General features: G+C 64.9%; 2 protein-coding genes across 2 annotated transcripts in view; both read right to left on the reverse strand.

The window, feature by feature from the left end:
- LOC128828092 (cAMP-specific 3',5'-cyclic phosphodiesterase 4B-like) overlaps positions 1-26,574 on the reverse strand; it is a 148,999-nt gene that overhangs the window by 55,811 nt on the left and 66,614 nt on the right.
- The window catches only part of LOC128828093 (cAMP-specific 3',5'-cyclic phosphodiesterase 4A-like), a 56,444-nt gene continuing 36,655 nt past the window's right edge, over positions 6,786-26,574 (reverse strand). The window contains exon 2 of the mRNA XM_054012454.1: positions 6,786-7,037. Within this exon, the coding sequence (XP_053868429.1) occupies positions 6,998-7,037 (40 nt within the window). The 3' untranslated portion in view covers positions 6,786-6,997. The remainder of the gene's footprint in view (positions 7,038-26,574) is intronic.

Below are 26,574 nucleotides of genomic sequence, written 5' to 3' on the forward strand. Positions count from 1 at the left end.
GGGCCCGGATCCCCGCCCGCCTCGGGCCAGACCAATGGGCCCGGATCCCCGCCCGCACCGGGCCAGACCAATGCGCCCGGATCCCCGCCTGCACCGGGCCAGACCAGTGGGCCCGGATCCCCGCCCGCACCGGGCCAGACCAATGGGCCCGGATCCCCGCCCGCACCGGGCCAGACCAATGCGCCCGGATCCCCGCCCGCACCGGGCCAGACCAATGGGCCCGGATCCCCGCCCGCCTCGGGCCAGACCAGTGGCCCATCTAACTTGGATCCAGCCCTTCCCCCCGAGAATCTCCTGTTTCCAGCCGGGTTCTTCTCGGGCCACCTGACCGTCAGGCTGGTCTGGAGGCTTTAGTGGTTAGTTGTTATCGCTGGAGTCTCATCTTTAGAGAAGCACGGAAGGGGCTTTAGAGCAACTAGCATCCGGAGGCACAGTCCTCCCCCGCCCCTTTTTCCACCCCTTCCCCCCACACACACCATGGGGTACAATTGGCCCTGTTGTGCCGGCGCTGCACAGACCCTGCCCCCCAAGATCAGGGCCCCGCTCGCGCCGGGCGCTGCACAGACCCTGCCCCCCCGAGATCAGGGCCGCGCTCGCGCCGGGCACTGCACAGCTCACGATCTATATAAGGAGGGAGGGGAAAGTGAGGCGCACAGCAAGGAGGGGACCTGCAGGGCAGGGACAGAACCCAGGAGTCCGAGTCACAGCCCTGGCCCACCCTGCTGTCTCTGTGCTCCCCGGGCCCCACTTCTCTCGGCTGTTCTCCCAGGCCCAGCGCAGGGCCCAGCCCAGGCCCCGATGGAAGGGGGCCAGGCCTCCCACGGCACAGCCCCCCCCCCTTGTTTACACATTGCTCAGCAGCTCTGAGCTGACGCCCTCTCCAGCAGCCCTTTTACAGCACGAGACCCACCCCAAGGGCCCCCGAGTCGTGTTTTCCTCCCCTGCCCCCCTCCCCTCCCCGCCCACACTGGCCACAGCAGCTGCACATCTGGAGCAGCACGGGCACTGCTGACCAGAGCCGGCGGGTCAGCCCTAGCGCCGGCGGGTCAGCCCTAGCGCCGGCGGGGCCGGAAGAGGTCCAGACCGGCTGCTACAGCACAGCAGGGACACCCGCGAGGGCAGTGCCAACCGAGAGCAATGCCAGGGGCTGCACAACGAGACAGGGAGCTCGCTGGCCCAGGGCAGGAGGGGAAACTGAGGCACGGAACAGGACAGCCCAGCAGGGCCTGGCAAAGGAGGGGGCAGAGTGCACCTCTCCAGGTTCTCCCCAGACCGCTCCTCTGCCCCCAAAGCCCTTTCATGTGGCTTCCAGCCGGGCCTGCCCCCAGCTCCAGGTGCTGGGGATTTTCCGGCCCCTGAGCAACAGGAACTGACTCTGTGCCATGGGGGGGGCAGGCAAAGGGGCGAGGGCAGCGGAGCTGGATGCCCTCCTGCATGGAGCAGGGCCTGTCTGCACCCAGAGCCACGGGGCAGGGCTCCGCAGTGCCAGACAGGCAATGTCTTAGTGGGAGATGAATGGACGCTAGTGCTTAGAGCTGGGGGCATGGAGGATGCACGCCAGGACTCCTGGGTTCTCTCCCCAGCTCTGGGAGGGGAGTGGGGGCTAGTGGTTAGAGCAGGGGGCTGGGAGCCAGGACTCCTGGGTTCTTTCCTCAGCTCTGGGAGGAGAGTGGGGATTAGTGGTTAGAGCAGGGGGCTGGGAGCCAGGACTCCTGGGTTCTCTCCCCAGCTCTGGGAGGGGAGTGGGGGCTGGTGGTTAGAGCAGGGGGGCTGGGAGCCAGGACTCCTGGGTTCTCTCCTCAGCTCTGGGAGGGGAGTGGGAGCTAGTGGGTTAGAGCAGGGGGCTGGGAGCCAGGACTCCTGGGTTCTCTCCTCAGCTCTGGGAGGGGAGTGGGGGCTGGTGGTTAGAGCAGGGGGGGCTGGGAGCCAGGACTCCTGGGTTCTCTCCTCAGCTCTGGGAGGGGAGTGGGGTCTAGTGGTTAGAGCAGGGGGGGCTGGGAGCCAGGACTCCTCGGTTCTCTCCTCAGCTCTCGGAGGGGAGTGGGGGCTGGTGGTTAGAGCAGGGGGGGCTGGGAGCCAGGACTCCTGGGTTCTTTCCTCAGCTCTGGGAGGAGAGTGGGGATTAGTGGTTAGAGCAGGGGGGGCTGGGAGCCAGGACTCCTGGGTTCTTTCCCCAGCTCTGGGAGGGGAGTGGGGATTAGTGGTTAGAGCAGGGGGCTGGGAGCCAGGACTCCTGGGTTCTTTCCCCAGCTCTGGGAGGGGAGTGGGGTCCAGTGGGTAGAGCCGGGAGGCCTGGGAACCAGGACTCCTGGAACTGGCAATAGAAGTGGGGTGTAGGGATTACAGTGCGGGGAACAGGAGTCAGGATTCTTGGGGTCCATCTCTGTTCTATCACTTACTGTGTGACCTGGAGCGAGTGCCTCAGTTTCCCCACAATCTGGGAACAGGGGATGATGCCCCACCCCACTGGGCATAGAGGCTTCATGGAAGTTAGCAAAGCGCTGGGAGTGGCTGACGGGACGACAAAGCCCTAAACCCCATCCCAGTTGCCCTGCAGACCCACCGGGGGTACTGCGCTCACTCTGCCAGACATCACAGGGGCCTTCGGCTGATATTATCACACAGCGCTTCCTGGCCAGGGCAAGAACCCAGGAGTCCTGGCTCCCAGCCCCCCCATCCCAGCCTAAACACTAGACCATGGGGGGAAGCTGCAGTGGGGACCCCCCCTCCCCGCTCTGGGTGCAGATCCATGCCCTACAGTGGGGTGGGGACTGCGGTGCATTCGGTCCAGCCGCACCAATCACCCAGCCTTGGCAGAGGGGCGCTGGAGACCCAGCCCTGGGCGTCCCTAGCGGGCAGGGCCGGGCATTGTACCGGGGGCTCTCCCTGCCGGTGCCCGGGCTGCCCCGCTCTGCTCTCCCGGGCCTGGGGGTACCTCGCTGTGTGCGTGCTGTGCCCAGGCCTGGGGGGGTGAAACTGCGACGGCAGGAGGCCGTGCTGGGGCCCTGGCCCCCGGGCTGGCAGGGGAGGGTTCACAGCCGGGTGCCCGCTGCTTACCAGCCCTTGAGCTTGCGGTGATGCTCCTGAATGCTCCTGTTCACCCGCAGCCTGGTCAGGAAGGTGGGCGAGTTGCCGGGGAAGAAGACGGGGGAGTGGGGGGGCCTGGAGGCCGAGCCCGACTTGGGCTGGGAGCGGGGGCTGCCAGAGGCACCGGGCGAGCTGGGCAGAAACGTCTCGTCGTCCTGTCTGCTCAGCAACTCCAGCTCGGGGATCCGGGGCAAGCTTCTCCTCTTCCTCTCCTGCGCCATGGATCCGCCAAGCTCCAGGTCTCGCAGGGCTGCAGGCTGGGCAGAGGAGGGTAGTAGTGCCCGAGTGGTGCTGGCAGGTCAGAGACACCCGGACAGTGCCAGGGCAGGGTGCCTTCGCCAGGCGCCTGCCGGTGCGCTCGGGGCAGGGACACGGTCCGGCTGTCAGCGTGCTGCCCTGCGGCCCCTCTGGCGTGTGCCGCGGCTCTGCCAGCCCCTGGCAGTGCCCTCCTGGTGCCACGCTGGCCCGGGGGGGGCAGCTGCTGCTCTGGGAAGCAAATGGCTGCCAAAGTTTCTAGCAACTCGGCTACTCCTGGGCTCTGGAAGTGTCGTGCAGGGGGGGTCTCGGGCGGTGGGTGCCCCCGGATCTGGGGATAGGAGGTGCCCCCGAAAGGCCCCCCCCGTCAGTCACCCTTCCCAGCCAGCCAGCCAGCCAGCGGGGAGGGCAGGTTCCTCCAGCCCTGCCGAGCCCGCGGCTTCACCCTCCTTCCGCTCTCCGAGCGCAGCAGGAACAGGAAAGCCTGGCCAGGCTCCACCAAGCCCCAGAGCCGAGCAGAGCCGGCGCTCGGACCCTCAGCCGGGGAGAGAGGGGCTGGGCCATTCCCGACTTCCCCTCCCAGCACAAACAGCCACAGCCACTCAGGGGCAGGCACCCGGGCTGGGATTGTGGGTAAGGGGCAGGGCTAGGAGCCGAGGGAATCCAGCTTCAGTTCCCAGCTCAGCCACGGATTCCCTCCGAGCCCTCGGGAGAGCCCTTTGCTCCCCCGTGCCTCAGTTTCCCCAGGGGTGGGGTAAAAGCCCTCCCCTTGGTTAGAGCCCAGCCTGCTCCGGGGCAGGAGCCCTGGCCCCTGCTGACGGGGGACACCTGCCTTCTGGCCCCAGCTCTGCAGGATGACCTTGGCCAAGTCCCTGCCCCACTCGGTGCCTCAGTTTCTCCTCGCACCCCTTGTCTGTTTAGACGGTGAGCTCTTTGGGGCAGGGGCTGTGTCCATGCCGTGCTCAGTACAATGTCTGCTCTCCGCCTCCCCCGGGACCCCAGCCCCTGTTCTCCCGCAGGACAGACCTGCTCCAGTCTCGGCCCCACGGGCCTCTCCCTAGGGCCTCCTAGCCCACTGCATGGGCTGGTCACAGGCACTGCCAGCCTAGCCCCTCCCCATGCCTGCCTGGCCTCTCCCCAGCGCCAGCCCAGTCCCTCCCCAGTGCCTGCCCGGCCCCTCTCCAGCGCCTCCCCAGCACCAGCCCCTCCCCACTGCCTGCCTAGCCCCTCCCCAGTCCCTCCCCAGTGCCAGCCCCTCTCCAGTGCCAGCCGAGCCCCTCCCCAGTGCCTGCCCGGACCCTCCCCAGCCCCTCCCCAGTGCCTGACTAGCCCCTCCCCACTGCCTGCCTAGCCCCTCCCCAGTCCCTCTCCAGTGCCAGCCGAGCCCCTCCCCAGTGCCAGCCGAGCCCCTCCCCAGCCCCTCCCCAGTGCCAGCCCAGCCCCTCCCCAGCGCCAGCCCAGCCCCATGCATGCCACAGACACTGCTCTGCCCGTCTCTGACGACCTCTTCTAGCTACAGGTCAGAGCCAGCCTGGCCCCTCCCCCCGGCCCGCCAGCCACGCTCCTCTGGAAACGCTCCTTGCTCGGGCAGCATGTCCCTTGGAGGGTCCTGCTCAGCCCCTCCAGCGTCCTGGGGCCTCCGTCCCCTGCTCTTCTCCCTCTGCCCCGGGTCTCCGGGCGAGCGCACCCGCAGCCCAGTTCAAACCCCAGCTCTCCGCTGACGCCCCACCGAGGACAGTCATCAACATGTGGGGCTCAGAGGGACCGAGGGGTCGCCTAGTCCAGCCCCCGCCGCTGAGGCAGGATCCAGCAACCCAGACCAGCCCTGGCAGGGGTTTGTCCAGCCGCCCTTAAACCCTCCGTGACAGACGGGGATGCCCCAGCCGCCCTGGGGACCCTATTGCAGAGCTCAGCTACCCTGGGATTCCTGATACCGGACCTAACCCCCCCTGCTGCGGATACAGCCCCTGCCCCTCGTCCTGCCCCGGTGGGCGTGGAGAACAACCCCTCCCCCAGCCCTGCGCGTGGGAGGCCGGTTCTCAGGGCCCCTCAGGCTTCTCTCCGGCGCAAACAGGCCCCGGGTTTGTAACGTTCCTCGCAGCGCAGGTTGGCTGAACCTTCGCTCAGTCTGGCCGCTCTCCTCCGGGCTCTCCCCAGCTGGCCAGAACGGGACACCGGGCTCCTGCTGGGGCCGTCCCGAGCGGGACAGTCACCTCCCGCGTCTCACATCCGCCACTCCCGGCCTGTTACTGCGCCCCGGGCTGATCCGAGCCCCTTTGGCAGCGGCAGCACACGGTGGGCTCACATTCAGCTTGTGACCCCCGGTGACCCTCTGCCCCTTTGCAGCACGGCCTGCGCCCAGCCTGGCAGTCCCCACGCGGGGCTTGTGCCTTTGGGTTTTCCCTTCGTGACGTTATTGACAAGAGCTGTGATCGTGTAGATCATTGTGGCAACCAAGGTCCTGTAGTTGCACCAAATCTCGTACAAAGGAGGCCCCGTGAGGTTCTGACTTGCTGGTTAGGATGATGCTGTCTCTGTGTGTGTGTCATTTGTGCAGTTGCAGTTAGGAATATTGGCTCTGTACTTGTGTCTCAACGTGTTTGATTCTAGGGCTATGGCTACACCGGCGCTTGACAGCACTGCAACTTTCTCGCTCGGGTGTGAAACCCCCCCCCGAGCCCAGCGAGTGCCAGCGCTGTAACGCGCCCGTGGAAACCGTGCCCCAGCGCTGGGAGCTAATCCCCCGGGGAGGTGGAGTACCTGCAGTGCTGGGAGAGAGCGGCCACACGCACTTCAAAGGGCTGCGGCGGGAGCGCTCCTGCAGCAGTGCTTTGACGTTTCCAGTGTAACCACGGCCTAAGTAGCCTCAGTGAAGCATCTGGTCGGCTTCTTGAGACGGGGCTATTCTCAGGAAGTGCCCAGTCAAGAAACACTTAACGGACGATGGACTTTGGGAGACACCAACCCACATCTGAGCTTTCCTGGGAACCTTAAACTAACATGGAAACAAAGGCGTCCTGTGACTGTAACGATGCTGCCTTTGGTGGGACCCAACGGAGAGTGTCAATTCAGGACATATTGCTGAGAACAGGGCAGGTACAGCCCCAGGCTAGTGGTTCAACCTCTAAGGCACCAAACCAGCCAGATAGAGAGGACTTCAGTCTCACCCCACTGGCTAACCACAAGTCACACCAGCAATTCCCTCAGACACTCCAGTTTCCCAGTATCACCACCAGTGCCACTCGTTATGGGGACAGATGGTTATGAAAACCAATACCCAGTAAAAGAAAAAGGTTCTCCTGATCCCAAAGGACCAAGCCGCAGACCAGGTCAATATACAAATCAGATCTTACCCACCAATCATGCTGTTGCCAATCCTTTAGAATCTAAAATCTAAAGGTTTATTCATAAAAGGAAAGAGATCTGGATGAGAGCTAGAATTGGTTACATGGAATCAATGACACACAGAAATGGCAAAGTTCTTGGTTCAGGCTTGTAGCAGTGATGGAATAAACTGCAGGTTCAAATCAAGTCTCTGGAACATCCCCAGCTGGGATGGGTCATTCAGTCCTTTGTTCAGAGCTTCAGTTTTCAGCAAGGTTCCTCCAGAGGTCAGAAGCAGGATTGAAGACAAGATGGAGGGTTTCTAGGCCTTTTATATTTTTTCTCTTGTGGGTGGAAACCCCTTGGTTCTCCTGTGGAAAATCACAGCAGCAAGATGGAGTCTGGAATCACATGGGCAAGTCACATGTCCATGAATGACTCAGTTTACAGGCCGACGCCATTGTTTCCATGTTAGTTTGAAAGTTCCCAGGAAAGCTCAGATGTGGATTGGCGTCTCCCAAAATTCATCATCCGTTAAGTGTTTCTTTATTGGGCACTTCCTGAGAATAGCCCCTTCTCAAGAAGCCGACCAAATGCTTCACTGAGGCTACTTAGAGTCAAAGCACATTGAGATACAAGTACAGAGCCAATATTCCTAACTTCAACTGCACAAATGACACACACACAGAGACAGCATCATCCTAACCAGCAAGTCATAACCTCTCCATAGACACCTTACGGGGCCTTCTTTGTACAAGATTTGGTGCAACTACAGGACCTTGGTTGCCACAATGATCTACACGATCACAGTTCATGTCAATAACGTCACACCCTTCCCAAGAGCAGCACTCTGCACTGGTCTTTACTGAATTTCAGTTTGTTGATCTCAGACCAACTCTCCAATTGGTCATGGTCGTTTTGAATCCTAAACCTGCCTCCCAAGTGCTCCCAGCCCCTCCCCCCGGGTGTCACTGGCACATTTTACAAGCCCACTCTCCACTCCGTTACCCACGTCGTTAATGAATACACCGACTGTCCCAGAGAGTGGGAGGACACAAGGCCCTGCACCCCCGGCGTCCTGCGATTCACCATGACTCTCAGCCAGCCAGTAAAGAAGAAGGTTTATTTAGACGACAGGAACACAGTCCAAGACAGGTCTTGCAAGCACAGACAACAGGATCCCCCCTTAGTTAGGTCCATTTTGGGGTCCCAGGGCACCCCAGCCCCTTGGGGAGTCAGAGCCCCGTCTGCCTCCCAGCCATTCCACCAGCCAGCCCCTGAAACTCCCCCTTCAGCGACCCCTCCCACAGCCTTTGTTCAGTTTCCCGGGCAAAGGTGTCACCTGGCCTCTAACCCCTTCCTGGGTTCTCATGTTCCATGCTCAGGTATTCCCTCGGTCAGTCTCCCATCCCCCAATGCAGACCATCCTAGCCACACTCCCCTGCCTTCCCAGCCAACACTCCCCGCTCAGCATTCAAAGACCACAGTAAGAACAGCCCCAGTTCATAACACCGCCTAGTTCCAGAGCTGACCCCTGCGGGATCCCCCTGGAAATGCCCCCCAGTCTGACAGCACCCCATTGAGAACTACACTGGGCATTCGCTCGCTCAGCCAGTTGTCCCCCCTTTACAGCCACTGCATCTAGCCCCATTCCCCGGCTTTGCTCAAGGGACATCAGGTGGGCCTGTCAAAAGCCCGAGGAAAAGGCAGCTCTCTCAGCGTCGCCCCAGCCCCACTAGGCCAGGAGCCCTGTCGAAGGAGGAAATGGGGGCGGTTTGGCAGGTTTGTCCTTGACAAAGCCGTGCTGGCTATTCCTTCTAACCCCGCTCTCCTCCAGGTGCCGGCAGACTGACTGTTTAATCACTTGGTCCACAAAAAGAACAGGAGTACTCGTAGCACCTTAGAGACTAACAACCTGTCATTTGGTCCAGTATCTTTCCAGCTCTCGGAGTCAGGCCGACCGCTCTATCGTGCCCGGGGCCTGTGCTAGGCGCTCTGTTTGCCCTTCGCCCGTCCCCGGGAGTCTCCCAGATCAGTGCTAAGGGGCAGTTCCTTACGTGCCCTAGACTTTCCTCAGGCCCTGCCAACGCAAACACAGCTAACTTCTGTCGCAGTTCCTTCCCGGCTGGCTCCCCCTCTACTCCAGACCTGGCCAAAGGCAAATCTCAGCCCCGCCCTGCGGCATCCCTCCTGGATGTCCAGCCGCCAGCTCCTCGTCTCCCCCAAGACCCTGCTCTGCCCTTTCTCAGTCACCAGGACAGCGCCAGCACCTGCCTGTCACCTGGGCGTCACCTTCAACTCGCCCCTCCCTACGTCTGCCAGCCAGGCTCCAGCTCTTACCCATTCTGCCCTGGTGACCGCGCGCCGATCCGGCCTTTCCCACCCCTCCACACAGAACATAGGAACGGCCCCCCGGGCAGAGCAACGGTCCCGCTAGCCCAGGGCCTGCCTGACAGGGCCAGTGCCAGAGGCTTCAGAGGGAATGAACAGACCAGGGCAGTTACCAAGCCATCCATGCTGGCGTCCACTCCCAACTTCCGGCAGAGAAGGTAAAACTCTGGCCCAGGCTCTGATCAGCTCAGTTCTGCAGCAGCCTTCGCTGTGCCCTGGCAGATCCAGTCCTGCCCCACTCAGCTCCGAGCCGAGCGCAGCTCCAAAGGCCATTCTCCCAGCCCGCTGCTTTGACCATGTCTCCCCTTCTCTGCATCCCTCCACCGGCCCCCTTCTCTGCATCCCTCCGCCAGCTCCCTTCTCTGCATCCCTCCACCGGCTCCCTTCTCTGCATCCCTCTGCCGTCTCCCTCCTCTGCATCCCTCCACCGGCTCCCTTCTCTGCATCCCTCCACCGGCCCCCTTCTCTGCATCCCTCCGCCGGCCCCCTTCTCTGCATCCCTCCACCGGCTCCCTTCTCTGCATCCCTCTGCCGTCTCCCTCCTCTGCATCCCTCCGCCAGCTCCCTTCTCTGCATCCCTCCACCGGCTCCCTTCTCTGCATCCCTCTGCCGTCTCCCTCCTCTGCATCCCTCCGCCGGCCCCCTTCTCTGCATCCCTCCACCGGCCCCCTTCTCTGCATCCCTCCGCCGGCCCCCTTCTCTCTGCATCCCGCCACCGGCTCCCTTCTCTGCATCCCTCCACCAGCTCCCTTCTCTCTGCATCCCTCCTCCGGCTCCCTTCTCTGCATCCCTCTGCCGGCCCCCTTCTCTCTGCATCCCTCCGCCGGCCCCCTTCTCTCTGCATCCCTCCACCGGCCCCCTTCTCTGCATCCCTCCACCGGCCCCCTTCTCTCTGCATCCCTCCACCAGCTCCCTTCTCTCTGCATCCCTCCACCGGCTCCCTTCTCTGCATCCCTCCACCGGCTCCCTTCTCTCTGCATCCCTCCACCGGCTCCCTTCTCTGCATCCCTCCACCGGCTCCCTTCTCTCTCCATCGCTCCGCCGGCTCCCTTCTCTGCATCCCTCCACTGGCCCCCTTCTCCCAGCTGGAGAGGTGCTACCATAATACACATAATAGTCCCACCCCCCAGGGTTTAGAGGGTGAGCTCTTCGTGCAGAGGGGTTGGGGGAGGTTCTTCCGTGGGCTCTCAACCTACCGGACACTCTTCATCCCCAGGATGGGGAGATTCCCGCTGGGACAAGTGGCTCTTCTGCCCCAGCTCCCCTTCCCCCCCGTGACATCACAGCCTGTTGCTATGAGAAAGCCGGTGATGTCAGCGAGCTCACACCAGGAGCTGGGCAGCAGCTTCCGGGGCAGGAGCCTGGGAAAGGGGCAGTGGTGAGGCCGGGACCCGCCATGCGGCCATGGGCTCTGCATGGAGCTGGGTGAGGAGCCCTCGGCCTGGAGGAAACACACAGGTGCCTGCAGCACAAATCCAGAATGGGAGCTTGAGCTGGGAGGCAAGCGGGGCTCTGGTTATAGCCAAGGGCTGGCGGCCAGGACTCCTGGGTCCTACCCCTAGCTCTGGGAGGGGAGGGGAGTCTGGTGGTTAAAGCGGGGGGGGGTAGTGGGGGCCAGGACTCCTGGGTTCTCTCCCCAGCTCTGGGAGGGGAGTCTGGTGGTTAGAGTGGGGGGGGGGGCACTGGGGGCCAGGACTCCTGGGTTCTCTCCCCGGCTCGGGGAGGGGAGTCTGGTGGTTAGAGCGGGGGGAGGGGGGCGCCAGGACTCCTGGGTTCTGTCTCTGGATGGGAGCAATGACACCTTCACAGGGTGTCCCGGGATCCTCCCTTTTTTGGGGTAACTGTCCCGGATAAAATGGTTCGGACGTCCCAGTGATTTGTCTCCGAGGCGGCTGCCCGAATGACGCTGTGGGTGCTCTCTGGGCGACGCTGGCCCTGCTGCCGTACCAGCCCTGGGGACCGGGGGTCCCCCCCACATCCCAGTCCTGGCACCAAAACCCACAGACATGGAAGAAAGGGGAAAAAACCCACCAGTGTTCCACTGAGCCATTGCTGCCACCTGCTGGCCACTGCCTGGTACTGCTCTGATGGTCAGACAGCTGCCAAGGTGGGGGCACCTGCCCTGCCCTGCCCTGCCCGGCAGCAGGCGGAGGGACAGGACCCAGAGAGCACAAGCCAACCACTAACCATGGGGCGGGGTGTGATACGTGCATTGCTCCCATGGCGAGAGAGCCCGGCTGTGGTCAGGGCCCCCACTGTGCTGCTGGGACCAGTGAGTTACAGCCAGTGGGGCTGGGAGTCAGGGCTCATCAGGCAGACGGGGGAACTGAACTGGGGTCTCCCCCATCCTGGGGAGCGCCCCAACCGCTGGGCTAGAGGTTAGGCAGCCACCGTCCCCACCCTGGGCATGAGACAGCCCCCCCCCCCTCCCCGCCCATCTGCACCGCCCGCAGGGGGAGCTGGGCGGCCAGCACCTTGCATGCCCAGTGCGAAGGGAGCTGTTACTGAGAACACTTTGGTGCGGACGGGGGGGCCTAACCCTGGGATTCAGGCATTATGTCCCTTTGTGGCTCTAAGACCTGCGGGGGGAATATGTGGGACTGGCTCTGCTGTGGAGCAGGGAATGGGCCAGATAACTCAGGCCGGGAGCAGGTGCCAGTTTTCAAGAGGCAGGTGACTAACAAGTGGGACAGCTCCCAAGGGGGTGCAGGATTCTCCGGCACTAGCCAGTCTTTACATCCAGGCTGGGAGTTGTGCTCTAGGTCAATGGGGGGCGAATGCGGGGCCGGCGCTATACAGGTCAGACAAGGGGGTCCCCGGGGCCCATCTGCCTGACCCCCTAGGAACCGCACTGCGGGCGTCTCTCATCTCTGTACTGGGCCGGGCACAGCTGCAGTTAGTCAAGTGTGACCAGCGCAAACGGTGGGAGCGAAGCGCTGGAGCATTCCTAGCGCCAGGAGCTGGGGGAAGAGGCCCCCGCTGGAAGCACTGCAGCAAGCGGCCGGTATCTCATCGATCAGGGAAGGGGATTCTAGGAACACAGAAAATCAATGGCCTCGCTGCCCGTGCATTACTCCAATCATCGGTGACTAATCTGCGCTCGTTACCACTGTCCCTCTCAGTTACTGGGGGGGCTCCGAGGGATGGGGAAGGAAGCAATGGCCCAGCGGTGTAAGTTAAGCCGTGAGGAGCTAGAGATCAGTTTTGCACGAAGGTTCGTGCGTGCTGACGGCGTGTGACTGCACGTGTCGCTAGTGAAAACGCAGTGCACGCTGAGAGCTCATGGGGAGGTGACCACCTGGGAGCTGCGGGGCTGATGTAATGACCAGCCGGGACAGCCAGGAAAGAGGCACCGTGCGTTCTGCTGGGGATGCTGGGGGCCTGGTCTGCTACCGAGCTCTGGGCCCAGCCGGTCTCTCTCGAGCACTCCTGTGACAGCAAGCGCCGCTCCACGCCAGCCCCTGCCTTCGAGCCCCCGGGAGCTGATCAGCTGAGCGGGGTCAGAGAACGCCCCAGGATCCTACAGGGCACACACACCCCAGGGCTGCAAGCTGAAGCCAGCCAAATGCCGACTGAGACGGGAGGGTGGTGAACGGGGCTGTGGTGGAGTCGCCAGGCTTGGCCAACGAGAGCAGCCGAAGGGGCAGAATTCCTGAGCAGCCCCACGTGGGACCAGCGCCCGGGAGTCTGCCACCCAGCGCGGGGCTTTCACCTCGGACCCCGCTGCCTGCAATCGGCTCACCCCCCAGCTGGTCCCCGCCCCCTGCCGGGGGCCCGGTCGATACTGGGGAACGCGCCGTTCTGGGGCACGCAGCCGAGCCAGGGCCAATTTCACTGGCAAGGCTGCACTGTGCCGTACTTGGCAATTAACGCACTAGCTCTAATTACTGTCGTTCCAGCTGCTCATGGGGAACAGGTGCTGCCTTTGTTCCCCCTTATCCAGCCTGTTTGGGGGGTGACTGCGGCTCAGAGAGCTGGGCTGGAGCTAACCCCTCGTCCCTCCCATCCCAGGGGCTCACAGCGCTCCCCAAGGGCCCAGAGACATTGTCAACTCCACTTGGCATGGGGAAACTGAGGCACAGGGCAAGGTTAAGTGATTCACCCAAGGTCAGGGCTGGGAAGAGAACCCACACGTTCTGACTCCTGTTCCTGTTCCCACTAGCGAGTACTCCTCCCCAGAGCCAGGGAGAGAACCCAGGAGTCCTGACCCTTAGCCCCTCCCTTCTCTAAGTCACTAGACCCCACTCCCAGCCCCTTGGCCGCTCAGGAAACGCACACGTTCATGCTGCTGCGGGCTGCAGAGCCAGCTTTCATGCACCTGAACTGGGGGGGGGGGGTTGTCTGGTCCTGCCCCCCGAACCTGGAGGGGTGCACAGAGCCAGACAGCCGGCGCTGACTGCCGCTGGCACATCCCTTTGGCACGGGACTGGGGCTGGTTTGCCAAGGTACGTGGGGGCGGGGCTGGTTAGTGCCTGGCATGGAGATTTCCCCTGCCAGCCCCACGGCGGGCGTGATGCCGGCGGCTCAGCAGCGGGTGCTGTTCGTCTCAAGCTAGCCGGCTGGGCGGCCTTTCGAATGAGGCTTCAAACCAAGCTGATTTGTCCTTCCCAGGCCAGCTGCCCTGGGCCTTTGTGCTGGGAGCCCCTGGAAGCTCAGCTCCGCCCGCCCACTGCCCTGCCTGCCACCTGGCGCGTGGGGCTGGTGGCACTAGCTGGAGGTGCCCATGCCCCAGAGGCGGCAGGGCCGGGCCAGGATGGGACCGATCGACCCTTTGCCCTGCCTCAGCCTGTTTCTTGTTGGAGGTTTTGAGACGTCTGCTCGGGGCCGTTCCCTGGTGCTGGCCCCAGTGGGAAGCAGGGGAAAGGGTCAGCGCACGTCCGGTGAGACGCGTCTTCCCAGCCCCTGCAGGGCTCCCAGAGCCGCCCCCACCCCCATCCCCACGCATCTAGACTGCTCCCCACCACTGAGTGTGAAGACACGTTCCAGCTTCTATCCACGTGTGGCTTGTGGCACGGATCTGACCAGCCAAACCCACCGGCAAATGACCGGGAAAGAGCCTGTCAAAGGCCCTGGCTGAACTTGGGCCCCATGGCCAGGGCTGCCCAGACCCCGACCGAGATCAAGGCCCTGTCATGCCGGGCGCTGCACAGACCCCAGCCAAGATCAGGGCCCCGTCGCGCCGGGTGCTGCCCAGACCCCAGCCAAGATCAGGGCCCCGTCGCGCCGGGCGCTGCCCAGACCCCAACCAAGATCAGGGCCCCGTCGCGCCGGGCGCTGCCCAGACCCCAGCCAAGATCAGGGCCCCGTCGTGCCGGGCGCTGCCCAGACCCCGGCCAAGATCAGGGCCCCGTCGCGCCGGGCGCTGCCCAGACCCCGGCCAAGATCAGGGCCCCGTCGTGCCGGGCGCTGCCCAGACCCCGGCCAAGATCAGGGCCCCGTCGCGCCGGGTGCTGCCCAGACCCCGGCCAAGATCAGGGCCCCGTCGCGCCGGGCGCTGCCCAGACCCCGGCCAAGATCAGGGCCCCATCATGCCAGGCGCTGCCCAGACCCTGACTAATGCTTCTAACACAAGGCCCCTGCCCTGTCTAGCACCAATTCCTTCCCTTGTGAAAGTTCCCCCCGCGCCTGCCCTGGGGTCAATGAGAGCAGCCTCAGAGCTGTCTTACCTCCTGCTGCGTGCCCCACAGGGAGGGGTGAATAGGCACCGTGCACATGCCCCCAGCTCCTGGCCATGCCCTGATCCACCCTCGGCCTGCCAGGGCTGGGAGCAGGGCCCTTACGCCAGCTCCACACCTGCCAGGGAGGGGAATGCCAGGGCCGTCCCCAGCCACGTTAAGGCCCCTTTATGCCACCCCAGAGATGCACAAAGGGGCCTGAGGGTCACCGAGAACCAGCCCCACCAACCCCACTAGTCTCCCCACAGCTGGCAGCTGCGCTGGAGCGCCCCTCCCCCACCAGCCGGTGCAAACCCAAACCACCGCGATGGGCTAAACGAGAGCGTCCAGCTAGTGGGACCCGAGCTCCCCCTTCCGCTGCTGCTCGCGGCCTCACTGGCCATCAGCCAACCTGGGGAGACTGGCTGGAGGTGAGACAAAACAGAAGGGGGCAAATATTTTCAGGGGAGATATATTATTAGTAATATGGTAGCACATAAGGATCCCAACTTAGATTGGGCCCTTGTTGTGTGGGGTGCTGTGCAGACACGGCTGGGGTCTGTACAGCGCCCGGCGCGACGGGGCCTTGATCTCGGTCGGGGTCTGTGTGTGTTACAGTCGGGGGGAGGGATAGCTCAGTGGTTTGAGCATTGCCCGCTAAACCCAGGGTTGTGAGTTCAATCCTTGAGGGGGCCATTTAGGGAACTGGGGTAAAAATCTGTCTGGGGACTGGTCCTGCTTTGAGCAGGGGATGGGACTAGATACTTCCTGAGGTCCCTTCCAACCCTGATAGTCTATGATTCTACTACATGTAATAATAATCATCTCGATTCGAGAGATAAACTGAGCGTGAAGGTGATTCAAGGGGAAAGAGAAACCAACCCCATGACGTGCTGTCCTCACAGCAGCAGCCGGGTGCCCCTGGGCTCCGGCTCCCCCCAGGTGCTGCGAACAAGCCCCTAGGCACTGGCCCAGATGCTGGGGTTTGACCCACACTGCTGAGACCCTGTGCCCCAGCCCAGGAACTTGAACCCCACAGCCATCCCAGCCTCTGCCCCAGTGTTTGCCGATCCCTAGAGGATGGGGGGGGCCCTGCTGGCCCAGGGAGGAGAAGCCACAGCCAGGAATGGAGCCGATACACGAAGCAAAACCCACAGCCCAGCAGTGGCTGAAAGAATAAACTGGGGCTCCCGCCAGGCTCTGGGGGCCTCTCCCATCGCCGCCTGCCTGGGTGGGGAACCCTGAGCTGCACTGCGCACACCCCTCGCCATTAGCTCCACCCGGACGGAGCCGGCCGCCGGCCGTGGGAATGACAGCCTGGAAGTGCAGGGCAACGGGGATCCAGGCCCTCTGGGGGGCAGCGACACCCGTGCAAAGGCAGCGTGCGACACGCAGCATTGTGCTTGGCATGCTGCTCCCGCTGCCGGCCGCCAGCAAGGCAGGTGCAGGTGTCTGGGCCCAGCTCCGGGTCAGGGCCAGGCAGCAATGACACTGCGAGGAAACGGGCCAGAACTGGCGCCCGGATCCAACCCCCCCGAGCCGCAGGAGCAGGTGGAAGTTCAGACCCCCAGCCGGCCCCTTCTGGCTGCACCTCCCCAGCCTGTGCTGGAACCAGACGCTGGCACCGGGGGCTTGTGTGCTGCACCCAGCCAGACGCCCTGGGAGTCCCTCCCACATGGGGGTGGCAGTGCCCGCACCACAGCTGCTAACGGCCTTGCTCTGCAGCCCCCGAGTCGCCTGGCCTGGCCGTGGTTTCAGAGCACACCAGCGGCTGGCTCCCCGGCCCGCCCAAGCACACGGCTGTTGCGAGCTGGGTGGGGGCTCAGCATACGCTGGGGAAGGGGGGCGCGAAGGGGACACGCTGGCGCCTGCTTTGCTGGAGGGCTGGAGGTGCCAGGGTCGCTGACGGGCTCTGGGTTACTGCAGGGTTCGCACGGGCTCATCATCTGAGGGTGTCCATGTAAGCAGCTCGTCGGCCTTCTGCCGGGGGGTGACCCTACCCCACTGCTGCCCCGGACCCTGCCCTACCTCCCCGGGTATCTCGGAGAGCCCAGGGGGTGACCCTACCCCACTGCTGCCCCGGACCCTGCCCTACCTCCCCGGGTATCTCGGAGAGCCCAGGGGGTGACCCTACCCCACTGCTGCCCCGGACCCTGCCCTACCTCCCCGGGTATCTCGGAGAGCCCGGGGGTGACCCTACCCCACTGCTGCCCCGGACCCTGCCCTACCTCCCCGGGTATCTCGGAGAGCCCAGGGGGTGACCCTACCCCACTGCTGCCCCGGACCCTGCCCTACCTCCCCGGGTATCTCGGAGAGCCCGGGGGGTGACCCTACCCCACTGCTGCCCCGGACCCTGCCCTACCTCCCCGGGTATCTCGGAGAGCCCGGGGGGTGACCCTACCCCACTGCTGCCCCGGACCCTGCCCTACCTCCCCGGGTATCTCGGAGAGCCCGGGGGGTGACCCTACCCCACTGCTGCCCCGGACCCTGCCCTACCTCCCCGGGTATCTCGGAGAGCCCGGGCGGTGACCCTACCCCACTGCTGCCCCGGACCCTGCCCTACCTCCCCGGGTATCTCGGAGAGCCCGGGGGGTGACCCTACCCCACTGCTGCCCCGGACCCTGCCCTACCTCCCCGGGTATCTCGGAGAGCCCGGGGGGTGACCCTACCCCACTGCTGCCCCGGACCCTGCCCTACCTCCCCGGGTATCTCGGAGAGCCCGGGGGGTGACCCTACCCCACTGCTGCCCCGGACCCTGCCCTACCTCCCCGGGTATCTCGGAGAGCCCGGGGGGTGACCCTACCCCACTGCTGCCCCGGACCCTGCCCTACCTCCCCGGGTATCTCGGAGAGCCCGGGCGGTGACCCTACCCCACTGCTGCCCCGGACCCTGCCCTACCTCCCCGGGTATCTCGGAGAGCCCGGGGGGTGACCCTACCCCACTGCTGCCCCGGACCCTGCCCTACCTCCCCGGGTATCTCGGAGAGCCCGGGCGGTGACCCTACCCCACTGCTGCCCCGGACCCTGCCCTACCTCCCCGGGTATCTCGGAGAGCCCGGGGGGTGACCCTACCCCACTGCTGCCCCGGACCCTGCCCTACCTCCCCGGGTATCTCGGAGAGCCCGGGGGGTGACCCTACCCCACTGCTGCCCCGGACCCTGCCCTACCTCCCCGGGTATCTCGGAGAGCCCGGGCGGTGACCCTACCCCACTGCTGCCCCGGACCCTGCCCTACCTCCCCGGGTATCTCGGAGAGCCCGGGGGGTGACCCTACCCCACTGCTGCCCCGGACCCTGCCCTACCTCCCCGGGTATCTCGGAGAGCCCGGGGGGTGACCCTACCCCACTGCTGCCCCGGACCCTGCCCTACCTCCCCGGGTATCTCGGAGAGCCCGGGGGGTGACCCTACCCCACTGCTGCCCCGGACCCTGCCCTACCTCCCCGGGTATCTCGGAGAGCCCCCGGGAGGAAGCTTAGCAACCAGCTAGTTTAGCCAGACGAGTCCCTTGTGCCACACGCTACCCGGAGCCAGCGTGGGCTGGCAGGTGGGGCACCGGGCCGTGACCCAGGGCCCACGGTGCCTTTGGCAAGTCTCTGCCCCCATTCCCCTTCGCTGGTCCCCGTCTCCACACCCGGGCACCGGGGCTATGGGGTCCTAGCCCCGCGACAGGCGGAGTGCGCACACTACTGGGAAAGCCCCGTGCATTACACCGCGAGTAATGCCGGCAGAGCCCTGCCCGTCGCCCCAGGGGCAGACATGGCCGCACCCCGGGCTATCACGTCCCAGCTTTGCACAGGTGACCCTGGGCAGCCCCATGACCATGGCCCCTGGCAGGGCCCCAACACCCGGGCTGTGTCCACCCTGCAAAGGAGGGTGTTTGTACCCAGTCCCGAGAGAAGACAAAGCACTTCCAAGGAGCTAACCAGGGTCACTCCTGGTCCGGCCTTGGGCTTGGCCACCACCAGCTCCATGCAGACACAGACGTGCCGCACGCAGGCTGTTCTGCACTACAAAGGTGCCAGGAAAGCACTCGATGGCATCCCTGGCTCCGGTGATGGGCCCAGCCGTGCACATTGCTGTTAGCTGCACGGGGGGGTGGACATTGTCCCTCCTGGAGACTGCCAATTAGCAACATGCTTTACCGCAGCATCGGCCAATGGCAGGTTGACTGTATGACCTGTTCTAAGCTCAGCTCATGCCGCGAGGGGCGGGTAGAACCAAGGGGACCAGGTGCTGGGAAGGGGTTTGCCTTTAAAACGTCATCCCCGAAAAAAACCAGTCTCTAAATAACGGCGGCGCTAAAGCATTCCTGACCCCCAGGGACCTCTCTGCCTGGCTTTGCAAAATACCATCTCGTTAGAGCCAGCTTTACAGAGCAGCTAATTGTTATTAATTACCATAGAACCAAGAGACCTAACTCTGCTAAGCGCTGCACAAACACAGCACGACACAGTCCCTGCGCCAAGGAGCTCAAAATCTGTGCAGACAGGGGAAACTGAGGCACGGAGCGGGGGAAGGGACTTGCCCAAGGTCACAGGCAGAGCTGGGAATAGAACCCAAGTCTCCTGGTGCGCTGCCCACTGGACAACACAGCCTCCAAGCTGTAGGCCACCCCCACTCAGCATCGGACCCGTTGCTGTAACCAGTCTGCGGGTGTTTTGTCCAACGCCCACGTTCTGCGGAACAGCTGCTGCAGCCCGATGCTCCCCGGTTCCAAGCACCTTTAAGCAGCTCAGGTGGGACACCAGCAGCTCCCACGTCCACTCAGAAACTGTTGGGCGCCCCTTCGTACTTCCTCGAGCGACGCCGGGTCAGCCTTCGGCCGTGGCCCGGCAGCCGTGCGGAGGAGCGCGATTCCGCTGTCAGGGCCTGCTCTGCAGACAAGCAGGACGAGCGGTGTGGTTTCACGCGGGGGATGTCAGAAGCCTGTCTGTGGCTGCCAGCCGGGTGTAGGGCAGCTCTGGCGTCAGGATGCACATTGCTGTCCTGCAGGTTGTGCCCTGCTTCATCGGCCAGGGTGTTCGACACTGTGCCCGGGCTCGGGAAATGCCTGATGCTCTCAGACACCCTCTGTTTGCGGGCTCCTGCCTTTGTGCTCATATATCGAAGGCCCTTCAGAAAGCCGCGGTTTCTTGTGCGATTGTCGGCGGTCCCAGCGGTGGCGTTACACAGCGTTACATACAGGCTCCCCGTCGCACAACCAGGAGACCGCCTGTGCGACAGGGAGCCGCCGTTACAGAGCGTGCATCTCACGGCTTCACCAGGCTCCTGGGACCGAGGCAGGGCTCTGCCCCATGGCTGGAGGCCCAGCTCACGAGACGCTGGGAAATGCACCGAGCTGAGTGACCAGGCCGTGCTCTGTTTACAGATGCTGCAGGACACCCAGTGAGATTTCCCTACGGTGCGATTTCCGGGGAGGAGGTGGCCGATTTCACGATTTGAAATCCAGGCCCGGTGAGGTTCCTGGGGCACCAGGCCCAGGACAGACAAGCCCTCGGCGGCATGATGTCAAAAGCCAGGGGACGGGCTCCCCGGGGAGCCCCAGCCAAAGGCACCTCCCCCGGTTTCCCAGCCAGGGCGATCACAGCCAGCCTACCACAGCACGACTCTTCCTGTGGGCTCCTGCGGGCAGGGGGCCTGCTACAGAGATCGAACTTTTCTGCTGCCCTCCATGGCCCCGGCATCCAGTCGTGGCTCATTCACCTTCATCACCGCTGGGGAACTTGGCCCTGGGGGTCCGTTACCCTGAGCCCGAACCCGCCTCAGGCGCTGCCGACGGGGCCAGACGGACTCACGTGGGCAGGGATGACCGAGCCCTGAAGTCCAGCAGCCGTCACCGCCACCCCCCGCCACCACCGGGGGCCAGCACACGGAGGGCCCTGATCCTGGCTCGGGTCTGTGCCGCACCTGCTGCCACACTGGGGCTCTGTTCTCAGTCGGGGTGTCCCTGTGCTACCGTAATGCTCCTAATAAACAAACAGGCCTCTGCAGGGTGCAATTCAGCCCTGTGCAGAGGGGCCCGCACAAGTTCTGGCACCCGTTCAGTGGGAGAGCCCCCGCGCCCGGCGTGAGGAGCTGCAGGCCTCGGAAACCCAGAATCTAAGCAGCACCCTGCACCTCCCCTTCTACGCAGGGGGGAATCCCCCCAAAGTCTGCCCCTTTGCAGAGCCACAAAGCCCTGTCTGCAGGCCGGGCACCGACCCCCTGGTCCCCACAGCCCCTGTCTGCGGGCCGGGCACCGACCCCCTGGTCCCCACAGCCCCTGTCTGCGGGCCGGGCACCGACCCCCTGGGCCCCCCAAAGCCACTGTCTGCGGGCCGGGCACCGACCCCCTGGTCCCCACAGCCCCTGTCTGCGGGCCGGGCACCGACCCCCTGGGCCCCCCAAAGCCACTGTCTGCAGGCCGGGCACCGACCCCCTGGGCCCCCAAAGCCACTGTCTGCGGGCCAGGCACCGACCCCCTAGTCCCCACAGCCCCTGTCTGCGGGCCGGGCACCGACCCCCTGGGCCCCCCAAAGCCACTGTCTGCGGGCCGGGCACCGACCCCCTGGTCCCCACAGCCCCTGTCTGCGGGCCGGGCACCGACCCCCTGGGCCCCCCAAAGCCACTGTCTGCAGGCCGGGCACCGACCCCCTGGGCCCCCAAAGCCACTGTCTGCGGGCCAGGCACCGACCCCCTAGTCCCCACAGCCCCTGTCTGCAGGCTGGGCACCGACCCCCTGGGCCCCCCAAAGCCACTGTCTGCAGGCCGGGCACCGACCCCCTGGTCCCCACAGCCCCTGTCTGCGGGCTGGGCACCGACCCCCTGGTCCCCAAAGCCCCTGTCTGCAGGCCGGGCACCGACCCCCTGGGCCCCCCAAAGCCACTGTCTGCAGGCCGGGCACCGACCCCCTGGGCCCCCAAAGCCACTGTCTGCGGGCCGGGCACCGACCCCCTAGTCCCCACAGCCCCTGTCTGCAGGCCGGGCACCGACCCCCTGGTCCCCACAGCCCCTGTCTGCGGGCTGGGCACCGACCCCCTGGTCCCCACAGCCCCTGTCTGCAGGGCGGGCACCGACCCCCTGGGCCCCCCAAAGCCACTGTCTGCAGGCCGGGCACCGACCCCCTGGTCCCCACAGCCCCTGTCTGCAGGCCGGACACCGACCCCCTGGGCCCCACAGCCCCTGTCTGCAGGCCGGGCACCGATCCCTTTCGCAGCCTGTTTTGCCTCTCGCTGTTTGGAGAAAGCCCAGAAGCTTCTGCAATCTCTCCCCCCCCCCCCCTCCGCCTTAGCAGCCAGGAACTCCTGGACCCCGCGTCTCCTGGCACTTGGGAGCCCGCTCAGGCAGCATTTCTAGCTCTGTCAGAGGTGGCTCCGCCAGCGACCACGGGAACGGCTGAGAAAATGCAACACACGCACGGAGAGAACTCCAGCGTCTCTGCCGCAGCACCTCAGCCCGCGTGTCTGGCCTCCGCCCGCACCCGGACAGCAAGGGAAGGGGCAGACGCAGCTCTCTAACATCCAGCACCGCCTGGGAGAATGAGAAACACCCCCCACCCCCCGAACGAGGGACAGCTCATTGGCAGAGGGTGCGCCGGGTCCTATTATGGTTAATAGAGCCTAGAGGTGCCAATCCCACTGTGCCGGGCGCCGCCCAGACCCCGGCCAAGATCAGGGCCCTGTCGCGCCGGGCGCTGCCCAGACCCCAACCGAGATCAGGGCCCCGTCGCGCCGGGCGCTGCCCAGACCCCAGCTGAGGTCAGGGCCCCGTCGCGCCGGGCGCTGCCCAGACCCCAGCCGAGGTCAGGGCCCCGTCGCGCCGGGCGCTGTCCAGACCCAGCATGAGACAGTGCCTGCCCCACACAGCTCCTTCTCTCACCAGACAACTCTCCTTTGCTTTGCACTGTCTCCCTCTCAGCCCCAGGCAACGCTCCAGAGCACCCACAAAGCCACCTCCTGGCGTGACCCTGAGAGCGAACGCACAGCTGGGCGGTGCTCCCTCTCCAGCTGTTGCCTCGTGTCTCAGGGAGCCCTTCCGGGGAGGGTGGAGCTCTGTGTTCTGTGTCCCCACAGCCCCTGGGCCGGACGGGGGCGCCCCTAAGCAATAACCCCGCTGGTATCGATTCTCTGGGGTCACGCCCCGAAGGGGGTCCTGGGTCGGCTCCGCTGCAGGAACGGCCCTGCACTGGGCAGCGAATACTCCAGGCTGGCTGCATTGCTCATTCCCATGCTGCTGTGCCGCGGACGGGGACAGACCCAGAGCTGTGGCGCCCGGCCCTGACCCCAGATCCCCGCACTGGGCTGGCTGGCCAAGACACAGGCCCGGCTCCCGGAGGGAAAGGCAGCAGCTGCTCGCACGCCGCCAACGTGGGCACCACAATCGCTCTGCCCCGAAGTGCCAGGCGTCCAGGGGCTACTGTGCACAGCGCCAGCCAGCCGCAGGCCGGGGGCGGGCTCAGGCTGCCAGAGAGAACGGCAAACGCAGGGACGGGGGAGATCTGGATGCAAATCCCAGCTTGGCTCCTGGCTCCCACATGGGACCCTGGACAAGTCCTTGTGTCTCTGTGTCCCGCCGCGTCCCCTGCTGGGAAATGGGGCCGGAATCCTGCCCACGGCCCTGGAGAGGGCGAGCCCCTGGGGCAGGAGCTGGGGACGGATTCGATGCATTTCCATCCGCTTGAGAAGGTGGCAAACGTGGGCCTCTCGCTCGCTGGGCCTGCTCCTCCCGGGGCTGCGCCCGGGGCAAGGTGAGGGCAGGCGGAGAAGCCGAGTGGCCGGGGGATGCTGCTCTGGAAGCCGGGCGCTGGAGCAGCCAGCCCCTCGGGCACCCCGGCAGGCCCCTACCCCCGGAGTGTGGCTACGAAACCCGGCCCTCGCCTTGGGTGCAGCAGCAGATTCGTTGCGGATTCAGAAGCGTTGACAGCAAAGAACTGGGCTCTCGTGGTTCCAGTATGGGCCTGGGTGCCCGAACTCCTGGGTTCTCTTCCCAGCCAGGCTCTGACCTAGAGCAAGGGGGGGCTGAGAATCAGGACTCCTGGTTTCTATACCCAGCTCGGGGAGGGGAGTCGAGGTCCAGAGCAGGGGGCTGGGAGCCAGGAATCCTGGGCTCGGAACAGCTAGCGAGGTGGGCGGTGCGCCTGCCTGACACAGCCCCACGGCACCCTGATCCCTGCGTGGACAGAGCCGGACGGGGGGCTGAGTTCACCCGCCGTGCCTGAATGAGCACGGATGGAGGCAGCCGGCATCCAGCAAAGGCCCTGACAGTCCTAGGGTCTGCAGCGCTCACATCCCAGCCCAGCCCTCGTCCGCAGCTCTGCCGTGCCTGGCCAGCGGCGTTCCATACGCAGGAGGATGCGCCCGGCTGCCCAGAAGAAACGGCTGAGCGAAGCCAGCCCCCCCACAGCCCCCATGCTCCCTGGGGAAAACACTGACCCTCCCTTCCGCCATCCCTGCGGCTGCCTGGGCTCTGGGCAGGCCCCCGGAGTTAGCGCAGCCTTGGGGCTGCTCTAAGTCGTGTTCCACTCCCCCGGGAAGCAGAGAAGAGCCGGCGGGCATGTCCCCGTGCTGTGTGCTGGGAGCAGGGCAGGGGCAGAGCCGTGACGCAGGTGCTGCAAGTCCGTCGTCGGGGGTCTCCTGGGGGAAGTCAAACGATCTGTCGAGCTGGCCGAGGGAACCTCCCGGCCAGCGATGCCAGGACCTTCTGCTCTGTCTGTGCAGCGCCCATGGCTGGGGCACCTGGGCACTACCGTAATACACCTAATAAACAGCATACAGCACCCGGCCCAACGGGGTACCGTATTACTGTACTAGTCTTGCACTAGCAGCCTGGGAGGAGGGGCCGGTCCTGGGGGGCCCTGGCTGCGTCAGAGGAAGCCAGAGGGTGACTCACCAGCCTTTAAATTTAGAAGCAAGACGTCTCGGGAAGGTTTTTATTCCCTGCCTTTGAAGCAGCAGCCCCTGCCGCGCTCCGCACCAGAGAGACCCTCCACCGGCCTGGCCTGATCCAGCCAGAGACTCAGGGAGGGCAGGTCCCCGCAGCACCACCGTTTACACCCACGGGTGCCGGGAGGGGTCACTTACACGCGCTGGGCTGGGAGTCTGGACTCCTGGGTTCTATCCCTGCTGAGTGATCTTGGGCGAGTCCCCCACCCATCTGGCTGCCTCCACTTCCTGTTCCACCCTTCTCCTCCGCAGGCCCAGGCGAGCTTTGGAAGGTGCACCTAGCAGGTGTGGAACCTGTCTACACTTGGTTGGTTAATGCGCATTAAAGGCACCCGCATGGCCTTGTCTACACTACAACTCCGGGAGGCAAAGGGGGGCTGGGGACTAGGGCAGGGAGCCATCAGGACTCCTGGTTCTAGTCCCATCTCTGGGGACAGGAGGAGGGGCTAGTGGTTAGAGCACGGGGGGGGCTTTGCAGATAATGAAGCGCTCAGAGTTATCCAGCCCCCCCCCTCATGCCACAGTCCAGGGCGACGCCGCAGCTGCTGGCAGGAGCCGTGTGCCCTCCCACTGTGGCCATGAGCGAAGGCACATCTGCTGTCTGAGCGAGCGAGCGGCCGGCGCGATTAAAGCCATCAGTCACGCCCGCCCGCTGGCTCCGTTACTAACGGCCGGGGAGCAGGAACAGCTTGTCTGGATTCGGGGGCGCAGCGGCGCAGACACATAAATATCCCCCCCGCCCCCAGCACCGCATGGAGGGGAAGTGAAATCCCAGCGCCCAACGTGCTTCGACGGTTTTAAATCTGCAGCTAAATTCCCAAGGGCCGTCCTCTGCCTTCTCGCCCAGACAAGGCTCAGAGACGTGGCATGTTCTGGCCTCGCCTATGCAGGGGCACGGACACAAAGCTCTCCCCAAGCCCCCGCACAGGGAAACCCAGCGCGCCGTCACCTCTGGTTATTAAGTTCCCTACGGTCGCCCGTAACGACTCCAGGCTCCAGCCGGACCTGGAGCCCGAGCCGTGAGGCAGATTGAGCCTGGCGAAGCCGGCCCCGGCGCTGCTCAGTGGGTAGGGCCGGGGGTAGAAGCTGGATCGTGAACTAGACCATGTTTAGTCCCCGACTCCACGGCTTTGACTGAGCTGCAGCCGAGCGGCTCCCCCAGCTACCGCCTGGCCCCCAAGGCTTCCCAGTACAGCCAGGCCGGTGCAAACGCCCCACTCCCGCGCTGAGGCCTGCAGAGACGCCCCGGGAGGCCAGGACACAGGGCGACGCCGGCAGCCTGGTCTGCCAGCCAGTGCCGGGAGCCATCTGCCAACACTTCAGCCTGGCACCTGCCACTTAGGGCTGGAGGCTCCGTTCAGGTCACAGCCGCTGCCCACAACAATCCCCTTGCCAGGGCCTGAGTCTGCCAGCGCTCACCCCTCACCCTGCCATGCTGCCCACAACACCCCCTGGGCCCCGCAGCCAGCGGCAGCGCAGCCAGAAACCTGAGTTTGCCCTTGGCTGGAGACAGGGACTACAATTAATGGGGGGCAGCTGTGCTGCAGAGGAGCCAGGACGCCTGGGTTCTCTCCCTGGCCCTGGGAGGGGAGTGGGGTCCAGTGGTCAGTGCAGGGGGGGCTGGGAGCCAGGACTCCTGGGTTCTCTCCCTGGCCCTGGGAGGGGAGTGGGGTCCAGTGGTCAGTGCAGGGGCGGCTGGGAGCCAGGACTCCTGGGTTCTCTCCCTGGCTCTGGGTGGGGAGTGGGGTCCAGTGGTCAGTGCAGGGGGGGCTGGGAGCCAGGACTCCTGGGTTCTCTCCCTGGCTCTGGGTGGGGAGTGGGGTCCAGTGGTCAGTGCAGGGGGGGGCTGGGAGTCAGGACTCCTGGGTTCTCTCCCTGGCCCTGGGAGGGGAGTGGGGTCCAGTGGTCAGTGCAGGGGGGGCTGGGAGCCAGGACTCCTGGGTTC

This window comes from Malaclemys terrapin, chromosome 23 (genome assembly GCF_027887155.1).
Source record: "Malaclemys terrapin pileata isolate rMalTer1 chromosome 23, rMalTer1.hap1, whole genome shotgun sequence".
NCBI classification, from domain to species: domain Eukaryota; kingdom Metazoa; phylum Chordata; order Testudines; family Emydidae; genus Malaclemys; species Malaclemys terrapin.